Raw genomic sequence first — 18968 nt, 5'->3', positions numbered from 1 at the left:
GTAGGTTGCAGACACGGCTGGGATCCCGCGTTGCTGTGGTTCTGGCATAGGCCAGTGGCTACAGCTCTGATTGGACCCCTAGCCTGGGAACCTCCATATGCCACGGGAGCGGCCCTAGAAAAAGCAAAAAGACAAAAAAATTTAAAAATAAAATAAAGAACTATTTATCCCCAGGTTTGTAATTCTAAGTTCTAATTAGCAACAAGTTATTAAAAGCATGACTTTGAGAAACACTAGTTAACAGTCTTTTAAAGAGCTTTTTTATCACCCTTTTCAATTATTTATAGCAAAGTGTTACATAATCCCTGAGAAATATGACTTAATTGTTAAATAGGCTCTTCAGTTTCATCCTTTTTTCACGATAGTCTATACATGTAAACTATGTGTCTGACTAAGCCATAATCACAATAATTTCATGAGTGAATGAAAACTAATGAATTTCTTACTACTTGCACCTCTCATTATATACTTCAAGAACACAGATTTCTTTGCATGTCATATTTAGTGGCCCCACCGAAGATGCAAATGAAATTCTAGAATGTTCTACGAAATTCTATATAATCTGATTGATAAATAAGATGACCCTTTCTATTTATCACAAAGCCTCTGAGTAGAGATCTTCTTCAGTCTAATGTTCTCCCAATTGAGGTTTTTTTTTTTTTTTGGTGCCCAGAGATATTCTAAAGGAAATAAAATTTGCAATAAATGTGGATGAAATTTACCTTTATGTGTAACATCTGTTGTGTTCTAACCCATGGAAAATCTACTAATGTTTATATTATGTAGCATCTTTCCCTACTGACTCACAAACACATTCACAGCATAAACTCAGCCTGTTGGAAACACTTTGAGAACATTAGTCCTTTCTGTAGTGAAATAAATTGCAAAGTCCTTCCCAGGAGTATGACAGTATAGACTCATCGCATGAGATAAAGCCATTGCCAAAGGCATTCAGAACTCCTGGCTCTTCCAGCCCTAGAAATCACCACTCCTTCATCAATTTTCACCTGTTACACTGGCAAATTACCAGGTGTAACAGTAAGGAGAATGAAAACAATTTACTCTGGCACCCTAGCCAAGCTGCTATTAAATCATCCGTGCCCTGTTAAAGGATTTGCATACTGGAAAGCTCTACGACTCGACGCATCCTATTTCCTGTTCTTATGAACACTCATAAACTACACTCAGGTCAACCCATAACTTGCCACATGGAGGTACCTGAACCACAAATTCAGCACAGTCACCTGTGTGACTGCCAAAAGATTCTAGGTCTCCATGTTTGCCTGCCTAAGAGGATATAGACGAAAAAGGAGAAATGCCTTTTGCTCCTATACTTTAAAGGAAAACTGAAAATTACCAAGATAATTTTCTCAAGAAGAGAGAAGCCTCTTCTCCCCTCTTGGCTTGCCACCCTGCAATGCTTTTTATTAAGGAGGAAATGTTCTTGTGACTTCTTATTTTATTGGGAGTTTCCAATTGTGGCAAATTTGAAGATGTTCTTATGTGCAGGTCACATGAGCATACTAAGGAGACATGAGAGTAGGGAGTAGTTCAGGCTATATTCACTATCCTCTTATGCTCTCAGCAGATGATCATCACAATATTTTCACCATTGCCCACAATTAAGTAGTGCCAGCTGAAAAAGAACAAGTCAAAAAACTTAGTGTTCAAGTGTTTCAGGAAGCGAAAGGATGTCAGGTGTCACTTCAGCCTCTGGTTCCTACCAGCCCTGTCTTCATCCCAGCCTGACATGTAACTTAGAACCACTGCAAGTTCTCCCACTTTGCATGAAAGCATTAAAGAGCAACAGAGATTTGCTTGAGCAAGGAGGGAAGTTATATTGCACAATCCTCCACAACATTGTAAAACTATCTCAGTTGCCAGGGACTGTGGGGGTGTGGGATAAATGAGGAGTTGCTGTTTAATGGGGATAGAAGTTCATCTCTGCAGGATGAAAAAGTTCTGGAGATTGATTGCACAACAATATAAATATGCTAAACACTGCTTAATGGTACACTTAAAATTGATTATGATGAGAACATTTATGCCATGTGTTTTTACCACAATAAAGAAAAGTGAATGCTATGTGTGGAGAAAACCATAGTTCAAAAAGATACAGGCACCCCAATGTTTGTTGTAGCCCCGTTTACAGTAGCCAAGACAAGGAAGCAAACTAAACATCATTGACAGAGGACTGAATAAAGAAGATGTGATACATATATACAATTGAATATTACTCAGCCATAAAAAAGAATGAAATAGTGCCATTTGCAGCAACATGGATGGATCTAGAGATTATTATACTAAGTGAAGTAAGTCAGGCAGAGAAAGACCAGTATCATACGACATCCCTTATATGTGGAATCTAAGAAAATATGTTGCAAGTGAACTTATTTATAAAACAGTAACAGATTCACAGATCTCAAAATCAAACTTGTGGTGACCAAAGGGTAAAAGTGGAGGGAAGGAATAAATTAGAACTTTGAGATTAACATATACACACTACTGTATATAAAATAGGTAACTAACAAAAACCCACTGCATGGCACAGGGAACTCCACTCAATACTCTGTAATAACCTATAGGGGAAAAGAATCTGAAAAAGAATGGATATATGCATATATATAACTGACTCACTTTTCTGTACACCCAAAACTAACACAACATTGTAAATCAACTATACTTACCCAATAAATTTTTTTAAAAAAATTCTTTAAATTGATGCAAAAAAAAAAAAAATTATCACTGGATCCTTCTGCTGCCTCCAGCCTGTCTTCTAAGCACTGCTACCAGGACTTCCTGCATTCACACCCTACCTTTCTGTCCTTCTCAGATTTCTCCCCAAGGAACTTAACATTTCTCACCCTTTTATAATTTGAAGCCATTTGCCACTAACCCCAAACATTGCTGGACAGATCAAAGTGCCCTCTGGTCAGCAGGATTCACTGTCCTTAGAAGGCATTTGGCATCATTGGCTGTTTACCCCAGCTCAGGAAACTCATCAAAGAATTTTTCAAACACATAATGTTGTCATCTCAACAGCACTTCCGGTGAATAAGAGTATTAAAATATTTGAGTTTTATACCTGATAGACAATGCAGAACTACAGAGTAATGAAGGATGCGTCCTGTATAACATAACACACTCTCCTTGTTTGATAATATAATGTGGGTATGTGTGTGTAGGTGAAGTACCATAAGATCCTCACCAAAGCTGTCTCTTACCTTCTTATCAACCCTCAAAATGGAGACACTGTGTAACCAACAGTTCACTGAATGAAGTGTTTGACTGAGGAAACAGATTCCTAAAATTCCAGCACAAGAGTTAGGTTTCCGCTTTAAAAATGGAGCTACTAGTAGGCTTACATCATGTGACATTTAAAACACTGGCACTCATGAATTAATCAGCAGTACATGGATTTAAGATACTATGCAACCTGTGTTCACACATTAAAAACTAAAAAATAACTTAAAAGAATGCCTCCATAACCAGTTGAAAAAACATCTATTAACGTCTCAGAATAAAAAATTGATACTGTTATGTCAATGTAGCTGATTTACAATATTGTGTCAGTTTCAGGTGTACAGCAAAGTGATTTGATAATATATATACATATATGTGCTCCTTTTCAGACTTTTTTCCATTATGGGTCATTATAAAGTATTGAATATATTTCTCTGTGCTATACAACAAATCCTCTTTGTTTATCTGTAACACTTTTATTTTTATTTCAATTCTCATTGCTTGATTTTGACTGTTCTCATCCAAGAGATTTTCATACATATAATCCTGTGCTGGGAATGGGCCAGCAATAAATAAATTCTACATTGATAGTGAATTTCCTTTCACTTCAGGAAGAGAAAGTTTCCTAGTTATTTTCTGTGCAATTACCCCACATCCTCCCACGATTTGGATGCATCAGCACACACTCTTGCTTAAAGAATGAAATACTGAATTCCGAAGAAAAGGAATCCAAAGATATTTTATTTGAAAATGAAAAAGTGAAAGAAGTCTGTAGGCATTAGGGCACAAACTCAGTAGGACCACAGAAACAGCTTTTCATATATACTCGATGCCACGGTATCTGGTCTATTCACAACACAGCCAGTTCTAAGAGGGTTAAACTAAGACATTCCCTTAACCGTGTCTCAAGCCAACTGTGAAAGACATTTTCCCAAGACACAGATTGGGGTTTGGATGAGGTCAGAGCCCAGGAGGAGGAACTTCCTCCTCACCCCCCTTTCCTCCATCCCCCCACCCCATCCTGCTGCTGCCTGGGATGGCGCTTGCAAGGGCTTTAAATTACCAGGCAGTGCGAGTGAGCCACTACTATCTCTGGTATCCATCCCAATCATCAGGACGGATTTAACAAGATGAAGTAAGAGAGAAACCACAAGCTCCTGTTCCAAGAATGCCAGCTTGAGCCACGCCATCCCCACTCCTCTCTGCCCAGGCCATCGGTTTATAGCAAGCTCCTCCCAGAATGGACTCTGTCCTCTGGAAAGGGCCCCGTGGGAAAGGACCCAGCCAAGTATCTATCCACGAGGGGCAAAGCCAGCTTAAGCGTTTCCGTTTTCTACTTGGCTTCTTCAAATACTACTGGCCCCATCCACTTCAAAAAAAATGTAAGAATTTAATTTTCCTCTCCCAGCTTCCCACACAGAAGATATATTTAAGCAGCTAAATATTCTACGGGTTGCTGAGCAAACTTTGTATTTATTCCTTGATTCTCAGTGTTATCTTTATTTGGGGGGAAAGGGAATCAGGGTGTCTGGTTTAAATTTATGTTGCATTTTAAAGTCACCAAATGAACAAGCATAATGTTTTTTTTAAAAAAAACTAAATGGAAGAAAAAAAACACAGTCGGGACTAACTGCTACATTTGAAAACTCTGTTATTTCAGAATTGTAAATATTTTTTTAATATTTTAAGAACTGACATTTCTATAGTATCTACATTATGGTCAAAGTCAGGACTAGTAATAATTATACTGCACATCTTATACATTATATAACAATGGAATGAAGGATATTTAAATCATTTCTATTGACATAAACAATAATTAGGTGTTCCCTGGAGACTCAGTGGGTTAATGACCTGGCATTGACACTGCTGTGGCTCGGGTTTGATCCCTGGCCCCGGAACTTCCAAATGCCCCAGGGGGGGTGGGAAAAGCAATATTAAAGGGAGAGATAACTCAAGAATGTCCCAAATAACTTCTAAAAATGCATATTCTAATGAACTGAGCTTCTCAAGAAAAAAAAAAGTGGAGGTGCCATTGTAAAGTTTCAAGTTATCAATATATGTTTTCCATGTGATCACAGCTGCCAAAAAACAACTGTAAGATACTTCTTTTTAACAAGTGTGTGTGAGAGAGAAAACTGCATAAATTTTTTTCAGTGTTTTCTATGGGGCTGTTTCCTAACTGTATATCTGGATGTTCAAGACCAGTGCCACAGAATCCTGAAATGCTGAGACTCCTCCGTTTTCTAACTTTCTTATTTCCCAGATATCAAGTGATACACTGATGCAAGACCTAAAAGAAGTTTCTGGAGAGACTGCTGGGATAACAAGATACTATAGTAGACAACTGAAGCTACCAAACTGTTTATTTGTGGAGGTGACATCAGTTTCTGGACTTACCAAACTCTGTCTGAGAAAAAAGCAAGTTCAATGTGTACCATGGAGACACCTGTCACTGCCCTCAGATTAGATGCAAGAACTTTAGGAGGGATTGAAATGATTGCTCAATTTGGTTCAAAAAAAAAAAAAAAAAAAAGGCATGTGGTTTTCCAAGCACCTTAAGCTCAAAGAGAAGAAGAGGACATCAACACCTCTACTTCTAACTCAAAAATCCAAAGAGATGCTGCTCTCATTTCAGAGATACTAGCACTTCAATATTTCATTCAATAAACAATTTCAGGGTTCCGGCTGTGGCACAACAGGATGGGTGGTGTCCTGGGACCACTAAGGCGAAGGTTCAATCCCCAGCCTGGCACAGTGGGTTAAGGATCCGGCATTGCCACAGTTGTGGCGTAGGTGGCAACTGAAGCATGGATCTGATCTCTGGCCCTGAAACCCCATATGCCTAAGGGTGTCCAAAAAATAAAGAATTTCACTAGAGAAGGAAATAAACATTAACTGAGCAATGGTTTTGCCAAGCACTGTGCTAGATCTATTCTTTATCACAATTAATTCACACAACAAATATGTGAGATATTATCTCTGATTCGCACATCAGAAAAGTGAGGTTTAGAAGAAGAAAACCACAAGCTCTGGGAGTTCCCTTCGTGGCACAGTGGTTAATGAACCCAACTAGGATCCATGAGGATGTGGGTTCGATCCCTGGCCTCACTCAGTGGGTTAAGGATCTGGTGTTTCTGTGAGCTGTGGTATAGGTCGTAGACATGGGTCCAATCCCAAGTGGCTGTGGCTGTGGCTGTGGTGTAGGCTGGCAGCTGTAGCTCCAATTAGACCCCTAGCCTGGGAACTTCCATATGCTGCGGTTGCAGCCCTAAAAAGCAAAAAAAAAAAACAAAAAACATGTGCCCCAAATCACGAAACTAGTCAGTGTAGAGCTGAGATCCAAAATCAGTCTAACCTAATGGCACTGTCCCTGCCCCAGTCATTGTCACTCCCTTGGCAAGTTTATTACAGTCTAGTCGTTAGCATGTTCTTCACCTGATTAAAAAAACGTATTCTTCCATCTGGGTTACTTTTGTTTGTTTGTTTGTTTTGGTTTTTTGTCTTTTGTCTTTTTAGGGCCACACCCGCGGCATGTGGAGGTTCCCAGGCTAGGGGTCTAATCAGAGCTACAGCTGCCAGCCTACACCACAGCTCACAGCAACGCCGGATCCTTAACCCACTGAGCAAGGCCAGGGATCAAACCCATAACCTCATGGTTCCTAGTTGGATTTGTTAACCACTGCGATACAGCGGGAACTCCTGATCTGGGTTACCTAAGACCACAAAGCTTAGCTTCGAATCATCTATAAGTCAAACAAAAACCTCCAAATTTAACATGTAGTTAAATTTTAATATAGTGTTGGTCCTAGACCCTGGGATAATTAAAGGAAAGTTGTATCCTTCAGAATAGAGAGGGAGGTCAGTCATTACCTCTTTTTCTTTTACTTTTCCCTTTTTATGACCATAGCATGTGGCAGTTCCCAGGCCAGGGATCAAACCCATGCCGCAGAAGTGACAATGCCAGATCCTTAACCTGCTGAGCTACCAGGGAACTCCACTGCCTCTTTTTCAAATAGAAAGAAACTGGAGTTCCCTGGTGGCCTAGTGATTAAGGATTCAGCATTGTCACTGCTGTGGCTCTGGTTCAATCCAGACCCAGGGACTTCCATATGCAGAGGGCTAAGCCACAAAAAAAAAAAAAAAAAAATTTAAAAAAAGAAGGAAATTGATGCCTAAATAAAAGTGATGATTTTTCATTCATTCTTACAAGTGGACATAAAACTGGACCTCCCTTCTTTTGACTGCATGGTCTAAATAAGCTCTACCAAAATATTGCCCCTAATGGACACAGAGAATTTAGAAACCAAGTTCTAAGAAAGGAAGCCACACAAAATAGAACCAACCTACCACCTGTCCCTGGGCTGAGGCCTATAAAGAGATGTTCATTTTAACACCTACCTGACCCCAAGGTTTCTTGCCTAACATTTTGCATTAATAGAGACATCAAGAGAAATGTTTGTCACTGTTATTCTCGCCCAAGGCTTTTTTTGGCTTCTTTGAAAATAGAAGCACCACGAATTACATGCTCAAACATGTCCACATTCTTGGCAAAGCGAGAGAAAAATCTTGCGGGTCAAATTGGTGATAGAGTGTCTACCAAATAGGTACTTTATAGTTGCATTTTACAAACTATGAGAGATGTGTAATGGATATCACGGAACAGATTTTACAAGGTTGTTCTATCACCATATTATGGCAACGCTGCAAATGAGAAACCAAAAACTCTCCACCTAGCAACATAATTTAAGCAGCCCATAGGTTCCACCAAAGTTGTAAAGGAATGAAGGCAACCTAGACTCAGAATCAGAGATCTAGTGTGAATTAGCGACTGTGTATAGACCACAATTGGACCTCATGTTTCTTATCCCTAAAGCAGAGACATAATAGCATCCACAGTTGTTGCAAGGATCAAATGAGATCATTGGCAGAGAAGCACCCCTTGCCTAGTACTCAGTACTCAGTGTGTGTGGGTAGGATCTGAACCTCAGTATGTGCAGAGTCGGGATGGCAATAATCACCTGCCATCAATTATTTTTCAAAGGCAAGTTTGTTTTGTTTTGTTTTGTCTTTTTAGGGCCATACCCTCAACGTATGGAAGTTCCCAGGCTAGGAGTTGAATCAGACCTGTAGCCACCGGCCTACGCCACAGCCACAGCAATGTCAGATCCAAGCTGCGTCCAAAGCTTACACTGCAGCTCACGGCAACGCCAGATCCTTAACCCACTGAGAGAGGCCAGGGATCGAACTCGAGTCCTTGTGGATACTAGTTGGGTTCATCACCACTTAGCTACAATGGGAACTCCCTCAAAGACAAGTTTATAAGGCTCTCTCTAGTAGAGATAAGTGAGAGCCAGTTCGTCCTCAAGCAAATAGTGACAACCACCAGGCACTTCATATACCTTTTTTTTTTTGTCTTTTGTCTTTTTGTTGTTGTTGTTGTTGCTATTTCTTGGGCCGCTCCCGTGGCATATGGAGGTTCCCAGGCTAGGGGTTGAATCGGAGCTGTAGCCACCAGCCTACGCCAGAGCCACAGCAACGCGGGATCCGAGCCGCATCTGCAACCTACCCCACAGCTCACGGCAATGCCGGATCATTAACCCACTGAGCAAGGGCAGGGACCGAACCCGCAACCTCATGGCTCCTAGTCAGATTCGTTAACCACTGCGCCACGACGGGAACTCCCATATACCTTTTATTTATTCTTTTACTTTTATTCTTCTGTAGAGGGATTTTCAGGAAAATTCCAAGAGCCATTATTAGTGATAAAAGCACACATTATTAGTGTAAAAACAGACTGCTCCATGGGATGGATAGTTCCTTTCATACATAAAGCATTTTCATTGCTTTTGATACAGAGACTTCCGCAGAATGGCTAAAATGTGTATGCCTACCCGAAGCATGGAGACAAGAATCTGTTTTTATTTTTTATTTTTATTTTTTTCCTTTATAGGGCCGCACCTGAGACATATGGATGTCCCCAGGCTAGGGGCCAAATCGAGTTGCGGCTGCTGGCCTACACCACAGTTTCAGCGACACCAGGTCCTTAACCCACTGAGCAAGGCCAGGGATCGAACCTGAATCCTCATGGACACTAGTTGAGATCGTCACTGCTGAGCCATGACAGGAACTAATCTGTTGTAGATGTAGCTTTCTGTGTCATCTTTCCCCTCTCAATCGCTGCTGTCTTGTTTTTTAGGTTCTCATGCCCTGGAGTGTAGCATAAAGGTAACCAACAACATCCTTAGACAGAGGCAACCCTAACCAAATGGTTTGACCACTGCTAAATGTTTGTAACAGACTCAATCATATCTCCACCCAACAAACAAGCACTTACTTAAATACTTTTAGTTGTGGTGCTGGAAATGTTCTCTCTGTTTGTGAACAGGCAAAAAACAAACAAACAAAAAAAAACTATATTTTAGGGTGGAAAGTGGGGTGATCAAAACCCATGAGCCAGAAATCAGCCTCTCAGCTGCCTGACTCAATGAAGAGACATAGTCTCATTGGATTAAAATAATTAGATAGACTTAATGTCTAACATATGTCACATGGAAATAAAGTTCTAAAAGTCAAATGGATCTTGTAAGACTAACAGAAAAATTATTTGGATAATGGCCAGGGGTGCTCTGAATCCTGTGAAGAATGACCCACCAACCAGGGCGGCCCATTCATGTTCCCAAAGGGGGAAAAAAAAAAAAAAACACGTCAATACCAAAAAGTAGAATTAATGATCCATAATATTTTTCCTTTTTTAGGGCCAAACCCACGGCATTTGGAAGTTCCCAGGCTGGGGGTCAAATCAGAGCTGCAGCCACCAGCCTATACCACAGCCACAGCAACACCAGATCCAAGCTGCATCTCTGACAACAGCTCACGGCGATGCCAGATCCTTAACCCACTGAGCGAGGCCAGGGATCAAACCAGCGTCCTCATGGATACTAGTCAGGCTTGTTGCCCCTGAGCCATGGTGGGAACTCCCAGAAGACATATTTTTTTTTTTTTTTGCCCATGACATGTGGAAGTTCCTGGGCCAGGGATCTAACCCTCACCACAGGAGCAACCTGAGCCACTACAGTGACGGTGCCAGATCTTTAACCCATTGTACCACAGAAGAACTCCAGCTGCAAAAGAAATTTAAGACCGCACTGTCTTTTGACAGCTTCATCGTCACCAGTATAACCCTCCCACCTCCTGGACAGGCTTCAGCCATCTCTTCGTTACTGATATTGCTCTGTGCCAGGATTTTTGTTGAAAGGCTGGATGATGCTCAAGACTGCAGAGGTGAGAGGAGGGTTCTTCCAAAAGGTCCGAAACAACTTGAGTTGTTTTGGGTAGACTTTCATCCCAGCAGTGGGGTATCATCAGCTCTTCAGACCCAACCTAGTTGCTTCCAGGTCTTTAATTCAGTGTGCTGGGCACTGAGATAAGAAATGAAGCCAACATGCATTCCCGCTGTGGCACGGTGGGTTAATAATCTGCCTACGGCACCTCTGGTTGCTGCGGAAGTGCCAGTTCCATCCCCAGCATTGCTGCAGCTGAGGTGTAGGTCGCAGCTGCAGCTCGGATTCAGTCTCTGATTCAGAAACCTCCATTTGCCTCGAGTGTGGCCATTTAAAAAAAAAAAAACAAAAAAACAAAACTGGAGTTCCTGTGTGGCGCAGAGGAAAGGAATCCAAATAGGAACCATGAGGTTGCAGGTTCAACCCCTGGCCTCCCTCCATGGGTTAAGGATCTGATGTTGCCATGAGCTGTGGTGTAGGTTACAGTTGTGGCTTGGATCTGGCATTGCTGTGGCTGTGGTGTAGGCCTGCAGTTGTAGCTCTGATTAGACCCCCAGCCTGGGAACCTCCATATGCCACAGGTGCAGCCCTAAAAAGCAAAAAAAAAAAAAAAAAAAAAAGGTCTGGAGCCACTGAAAAGGACACTGTCTTGGGGTTGCACCAGGGCTCCTTCTTGGTTTTTCCCACCTCCTTCAAGGGCTATTCAGGTCAAAGTGTCCCAAACCCAGGATACCAGGCACACCTACAAATGGGAAAAGCTACCGAGTGTAAGATAAGAGGAAACATCAGGGCTGGTTGAGAACTGGAGGCAGCAGACGACTCTTAAAGGCTTCTTAAGTATTTAGAGGGAGTTCCCGTCGTGGCGCAGTGGTTAACGAGTCTGACTAGGAACCATGAGGTTACGGGTTTGATCCCTGGCCTTGCTCAGTGGGTTAAGGATCCGGCATTGCCGTGAGCTGTGGTATAGGTCGCAGACTCGGCTGGGATCCCCCATTGCTGTGGCTCTGGTGTAGGCCGACGGCTATAGCTCCGATTGGACCCCTAGCCTGGGAACCTCCACATGCCATGGGAAGTGGCCCTAGAAAAGACAAAAAAAAAAGGCTTCAACTAAGCAATCATCTGCGCACAGGACTGAAGACCCCTATTAGACGTGTCTAATGTGACTGCAAAGGGAAGCGCTCAGGTGAATGTCTGACCCAAGGCCAGGATCCAGGTATTCTAGGCAGAACATCTTCCTAAAGCCACCTTTCTGGAACCACTATACATCATCTAAAAAAAATTCAAGTATCATAAATTAGGTCCTTTCCAATAATTCTGATATATCAAAATGGGATATTTTTGATAGACCATCCATAAACTTTCCACACAAAATATTTTTCATGGATTAAACCAGTCAGTATGCAGAAGGTTTTATGTTTGTTTGTTTTAGGGCCACACACGCAGCATCTGGAAGTTCCCGAAATAAGGGTTGAATCAGAGCTACAGCTGCCAGACTACACCACACCCACAGCAATGTACAGCAATGTGAGATCTGAGATGCGTCTTTGACCTTCACGGCAATGCTGGACCCCTGGCCCCTGACCCCTGACCCACTGAGAGAGGCCAGGAATCACACCTGCATCCTCATGGATATTGGTCAGAGTCTTTTCTACTGTGCCACAACAGGAACTCCCAGTGTGCAGAAGGCTTTACTTAAAATAATTACATTCTAGGGAGTTCCTTCTATGGCTCAGTAAAGAAAATGACTGCAGTGGCTCAGGTTGCTTCAGAGGTGTGGGTTCAATCCTGGGCCCAGCGCAGTGGGTTAAAGGATCTGGCTTTGCTGCAGCTGCAGTGCAGATTCAATCCCCGGCCCAGGAACTTCCGTATGCATCAGGTGTGGCCAATTAAAACAATAATAGCAATAATAACAACATTCTGTTAAAAGTTGTCAGAGACCTGGGGAGAGGGTAGGTGGGGGTGAAGTAGAGAAAGGAAGATTATTCTGAAGTCTTGCCATATGTGATAAGTGTCTCTGCAGTGTATCACTAAATCACTCATCCAAAATGGGCAAAATTACAATGGCCCAGAAACATCCACAGCCAAGAAGAGCAGGGACCTATCCCATCCCCAGGCTCCAGAACTCCTTAGAAGTAGCAGCCCATTTATATCCTAAGTCCTAGATAGTCTCATACAATAGCCAGATATAAACAGACAGAGAATGTTATCTGAAGGCTTCATGACCTTGAAACTCTAGAAATGCCAACCTGGATGACATGAAAGCTTCCCCACTCTGTCTCCAAGTCAGTCTTTCCCAATTAGGCCACTTTTCCACTCACTGTATTTTGTGAAACTAAGGAGGAAAGAAGAAAGACTCTAGAACCATCCTTACCTGCAGCTGCTGTTCTAATTCTGGAAAGGCCAGAGGATCAGAGTCTTCAGGAGGTGTATCATCTAAAACATGAAAATAAAATGATTCTTCACTATGGAGCCCTTTCTCTCAGGAGAACTGTCTTGCTGCTACCATTTTTGGACTTGCAGAGTTAAATCTTCAGTATACCCTACTTTGGTTATTTTCATGCATCCAGTTAGAGACAGAAAGAATGCAGAAGGCAATTTTGTTCATCTTTGGTACACACAGTAGCACAGAGAGCTTCGTTAGTCTGAACAAAACTTTGCAGACAAGTAGCAGAATCCTCAAATGTTCAGCCTGGTAGCTCTCTAAGAAATACAGCTTGTCTTTCAATACGCCTACGTTAGCCAAAACCAAAAAAAAAATATGATACGCAGGAAAGTGCTTTAACAAGGTGCTAATGGGGTGACCGGGACAACCTCCGTGGGACAGGAGAATGTGTTAGTAAAAAAGAGAAGTGTCAGTGCTGCTCTGAAAGACTCCAAGGGTGGCAAGCTGTGATGGGTTTGCCCTCTGCTCTCCTCACAAACCACCACTAACGGGCAGCTGACCAGGGTTGGAGTGGGTAACAGGCAGCAGCTCGATTGGGGCGTTTCTTCCCAACGCACCAGGCAGCAACCCCACCCTGGGACCCAATCCACTGCTCTGCCGTGGGAGCACCTCCCACTCTGTCCTCAGCTGCCTTCAGGGGGCTGACTGGGAATAGCAGGTCTTTGCTGAATCAAGAGAGGCAGTTCACAGAAGTATCAGAGGAAACCTGAGAGAAGTTTTCTCAAGCATCTTCAAGAACAAACTGCTGCTGGAGTTCCCGTTGTGGCTCAACGGGTTAAGAACCTGTCACAGTGTCCATGAGGACACAAGTTCGATCCCTAGCCTCGCTCAGTGGGTTAAGGATTCGGTGTTGCTGCAAGCTACAGTGCAGGTGGCAGGTGCAGCTCAGATTCGACCTCTAGCCCAGAAACTTCCATGAGGTGCAAGAGCAGCCGCAAAGAGAATGAATTTAAAAAAAAAAAAGAACATACGTCTGGCCCAGCCCTGGTACTAGAGGACAGCCCTCTTGTCAGCAGAACCTATGTGTCTCCTGGTGGACTCTGGATCTGCAGGTCCCCTGGCCATTGATTTCCTGTCCTCTCCTTATCGACAAAAGCTACCCCAGGTATGTCTAGGAGAATACGACAAATATAGGCTAAAAAACAGAAACATCAAATCTGCTTCAGAAATTCCTGTCGTGGCTCAGAGGTTACAAACCCAGCTAGCGTCTATGAGGATGCGGGTTTGATCCCTGCCCTCACTCAGTGGGTCGGGGATCAAGCATAGCCATGAGCTGTGGTGTAGGTCGCAGACGTGGCTCAGATCTCATGTTGCTATGGCTATGGCGTAGGCCAGCAGGTACAGCTCCCATTCAACGGCTGGCCTGAGAACTTCCATATGCCATGAGTGTGGCCATAGAAAGAAAGAGAAAGAAGAAGAAAAAAATGTTATTTTAAACTAGAAGAAAAAAAATCAGGGTTTTTATGTTCTCACTGCCGTAACCAAATTTATTTATAAAAGCCATTGAAGTTCTATTTGAATTAAAGGAAGCAGGAGTTCCTGCTGTGGCTCAGTGGGTTAAGGACATGATGTTATCTCTGTTAGGGTACATGTTCAATCCCTGACCTTGCTCAGTGGGTCAAGGACCTGGCATTGCTATAAGCCGTGGCATGGTCAAAGATGCAGCTCAGATCCGGTGTTGCTGTGGCTGTGGCATAGGCCAGCAGCTGCACTCCATCTTGGCCTGGGAACTTTCATATACCCCAGGTGCAGCCATTAACAAAAAAAATTAAAGGAAGCAGTATGGGCCATATACAGCAGCAGAAGCAAGCATCCTCTCCCTACTCACTGACAGTACTATCCAGAATAAAACACAGCACGCCAGGAGCTCCTAGCTTCTAAGAGATTACATTTCTTTGAGAGCATCGAAGATAATCGTCAGAAAGATAATTCAAACAAGGACAGGATTCACCTCTGCTAAACACCTCAAGGGCCTCTGGTATATTTTAGTGAAGATTAGTATGATAGGGCGTCCCGTTATGCCTCAGCTGTAACGAACCTGACTAGTATCCATGAGGATTCGGGTTCAGTTCCTGGCTTTGCTCAGTGGGTTAAGGATCTGGCATTGCTGTGAGCTGGGGTGTAGGTTGCAGACTCAGCTTGGATCTGGTGTTGCTGTGGCTGTAGCGTAGGCGGGCAGCTGTAGCTCCAGTTCGACCCCTAGCCTGGAAACTTCCATACGTTGCAGGTGCAGCCCTAAAAAACAAAAAAACAAACAAAAAAAAACAAAAAGAGTAGTATAATAATACTGCCACTTAAAAGTGGCTTAAGTCAATGACAATTGGGGACCAGCTGTGAATTCATTTGTTCCTATACCTGAACTTGGATGCCCTCAAGTTCACTGACATAGCATCACAGAGTGAGTTTAAACAGGGGAATCTTCCTAAGACCCTCGCTGCAGGCTGCAGAGCTGTCACACTAAGAAACAAGGAGAACCAATCCCCAGCTCTTGGAATACTCTGTTCCTACCAAGAGGTGAAACTTCTGCCAAATAAGGTGACTTTTTAAATCTACGCCACCATTTGCAAAAACATTGGACAAAAAACAGATTTTTTTTTTTTAAAGACAGAACCAGTCACTTGTTTCTACTGACCCTTTGGAGGTAGCTTGTATTATAAAACCTATAGTTTATAAAACCGATTTGGCAAATTCCTGCTGTGGCTCAGTGAGTTAAGGATCTGGCATTGCGGCAGCCATGGCATAGGCTGCAGCTCTGGCTCAGATTTGATCCCTGACCTGGGAACTTCTACATGCCATGGGTGCAGCCGAAAAAGAAAAAAAAAAAATCTTTTTTTAAACTGATTTTGGTCTAAGGTACCTTTAAATTTACTTCAATAAAATAGCAATAACCCAAATATCGTGATTATTTTCTCTCATTGAGTTCAAGGCCAGAACAATTTGTCACAGGTAAATGGGAACATGTTATACTCTGGCACCCCCAACCCTAATAATCATAGATGAACAGGTATTTGTTGGAAGGAGAAACCATTTCTATGAAGTACAAGAGCAAATTGTGCATTCTTGAATTCCAAAAGACAGCCAGAGATGGAAACCAAGGCTTCCTGGGAATTAATCCACCTTGTTCCCTGTGAAGTCACACTCCTTCCTGCTTAATTATAAAAAAGGAAAAAAGGTATTCATTTATTTTACTATAGTAAATAGAAAATATCTGGTATGACTTAGAATTAATAAACCCCATTATAAAAATCTGTCATTGTTAATAGTCACACCACGTAGAAGCAAATATGTGACCAGGCTGATAATTTTACAGATAAGTAAAGGTTTAAGATCAGACTCCTCCGAGTTGGAAAAAAAAAAAAAAAGTCTAATTGATTGACATATAAATAAACATATAATAAATGATTTAGAGGGACATACACAATAAAAGCAAGGTTTTTGTTAAAGACTGGATCAAGGTGGATTAATCCAAGCAGGAAATGGCAGCGGAAACTAGAAAACCAAAGGCAGATGTAAGGAGACTACCGAGTTTGAAAGCCAGTCCTGTACTTCACTGCCTGATGCCATCTGGTTTGGCTGGCATCCTTGCCAGCCAGAAATTTCAGGGCTTGCAAAGCTGCTTACAAAGCTGCTCCAAGTTGATGTGTGGTGTGTTTACTTTTAAACAGTGGCTGCCTTCTTTGACTGGTTTTAAAAATAGGCAAATATTCTAAAAGCAGAATGATGAATCACAGGATTGGGCCAAAAGGAAAGAAGGAAAATGACTCAGGCAGACTAGTAGCACAGCTGTTCCACAAACATTTGGCCGAATCGCTGTAAAACATTTTGACAGTGATACCGGATCAGAGTTTCTAAGAGCAATTAAGTTTGTTTTGACAATTCCAGAAGTAGAATGTACAGTAGCTATGCAAGACACCCCCTTGGCAAATTTGACTTTAAAAAAAAAAAAAAAAAAAAGGAGAGTCATGGCTAGGTATGTTTACAATGTGATAAAAGCACATTATTACAATGTGTTTATTTACCAAATATTTGTTGAATGCCTATTATATTCAAGGGACTGAGGTTCTATGCTAAATGGGCAAATCACTTTATAAAATTTTTAATGCATTAATAAAATAATTCATAGGTTTCCTTTTCAAAATGGCACTGTGGGCTGGATGGACTAAGCAAAACGTATCCTCAGGAATTTGTTTAAGAACGAAATACAAAGGAAAGAATGAAAGAGGAATTTTTTTTTTTAAGCAAGCAGATGTTCACTGCCTGTTTTGCAAACACGATGTGACTAAGTCAATGGTACTTAAGATAGAACTGTCTTATTGGTATCCCAACCATTATAACATACCATAGTACATTTTGTGATGGGCTTGTCCCAGTATCTATTTAGCAGCTGTTGGATTGCTTTGGTGGTTATTCTGTTTCAGATTTCCTTAAATTGTCTGCTCAGTGTCTCTCCGTGAATCAGAGAAGTGGGACACATTGGGTCTGTAATCCAGCTCCTCACTGGGTTATTAGTTCTTTAGTAATTACATCTATGCACTCAGAGTTCTCAGAGAATGCTGCAGCTGGAAGGAACTGGCCAGTCATCTGGCCCCAGACTCGGAGCAGAGCTGAAGACAAGGGCCCAAAGAAGGGGAAGTGGTCTGGAAAGACTAAGAGGTGTCTCCTGGACCAGGGCTCTTCACCATACCGCTCTGCTTGTCTTCACCTTCCGGTCCATGGCCCCCCCCAACACATTTTGTATATTATAAGGCCAATAAATTTTTCCCCCAGACATTGGGAATTGTGCCCTTAGAGTGTCCAAATGTTTATTCAGCTAGTGAAGATGATTCCAAAACAACTACCATGAATTATTAGCATCACTTTATGACAGTGACTATTTTAATGCCAAAATCGTTAAGACAAGCATCATCTTAGAATACAAGCATATCCATCATATTGGATAAATTTAGCTTTACACACACGCACACACACACACACACACACACAAAACCTCACTTTCTATGTCTTTATTTCTTTTGTTTTCCATCAGAAAGGCAAACTTCATCAAGGCCAGGCCAGGTCTGCAGACCAGCATTTGAGAACAACTGCTCTAGTCAGCATCGTGACTAGACTTCCGAGACCATCACTCCCACCCCCACCCAGCTGTGTCTAGGCTGGAAACTCTAAATCCTTAGTAGAATAAGTGTAGGTTTCCACATGGAGAAGAAGCCCTCAGGAGAGAGAGAAGTCACACTCAGAGAATATTCCCAAGGCTCATTCCACTCCCCTACCTGGAACTTGAGAGGCAGTTAACCCAGCCAGAATCCATTCAACGCGTCTACACTTCCTGCAGCCTGCAGTCAGAGCTGACTTCATGGGAATATGCTTGCACAGTCGCAAGAGCCCTTGGCCCAGACAGGCCAGCACTTGGCTTAATAATCGAGATACATTATCTTGAAATTGGCAATAATTTTTGAACTAAGAGCCCCCTCTTTTCTGCACTGTGCCTCCACAAATTATGTAGTTACAGGACAACAGCTGAGTGCTGGTGTCCTGGAGACTATCCTTCAGGGCACCAAGGGCAAACTGACACTTAAGAGGCAAGTGAGTTTGGGCAGTGGCTACAGTTCAGGGGCTCATGCAGCACCTTTCCTGGTAACTGTCTGCGAAGCCTCCTAACCTCTAAGGAAACTAGCAAGTCAGTGCCATTGCAGTAGGACAGACCTGCATATGAATCTTGGGTCAGTCACGTTTTAATAGATGAATAAGGACGATCAACATCATCTCTTTGAGACTCAGTTTTCTCCTCTACAAAATGGGCATAATATTCCCTACATCAGAAATTTATTAGTGGAGTTCCCCTCATGGATCAGTAATTAACAAACCTCACTAGTATCCATGAGGACACAGGTTCCATCCCTGGCTTTGCTCAGTGGGATAAGCATCTAGCGTTGCTTGAGATGTGGTGCATTCCTTTACCAATAAATTTCTTTTTTTTGTTTTTTTTTTTTTTTTTTGGTCTT

General features: G+C 42.3%; 1 protein-coding gene across 2 annotated transcripts in view; it reads right to left on the bottom strand.

Annotated features, from left to right (window-relative positions):
* The window catches only part of MAP3K7CL (MAP3K7 C-terminal like), a 47882-nt gene that overhangs the window by 17170 nt on the left and 11744 nt on the right, over positions 1 to 18968 (bottom strand). For both annotated transcript variants that reach the window (XM_047756325.1, XM_047756332.1), the window contains one exon: positions 12898 to 12959. In XM_047756325.1, coding sequence (XP_047612281.1) covers positions 12898 to 12959 — 62 coding nt within the window. The remainder of the gene's footprint in view (positions 1 to 12897; positions 12960 to 18968) is intronic.

The sequence above is a fragment of the Phacochoerus africanus genome, chromosome 1, assembly GCF_016906955.1.
Source record: "Phacochoerus africanus isolate WHEZ1 chromosome 1, ROS_Pafr_v1, whole genome shotgun sequence".
NCBI lineage: Eukaryota > Metazoa > Chordata > Mammalia > Artiodactyla > Suidae > Phacochoerus > Phacochoerus africanus.
This window is presented reverse-complemented; position numbering and strand designations above follow the sequence as displayed.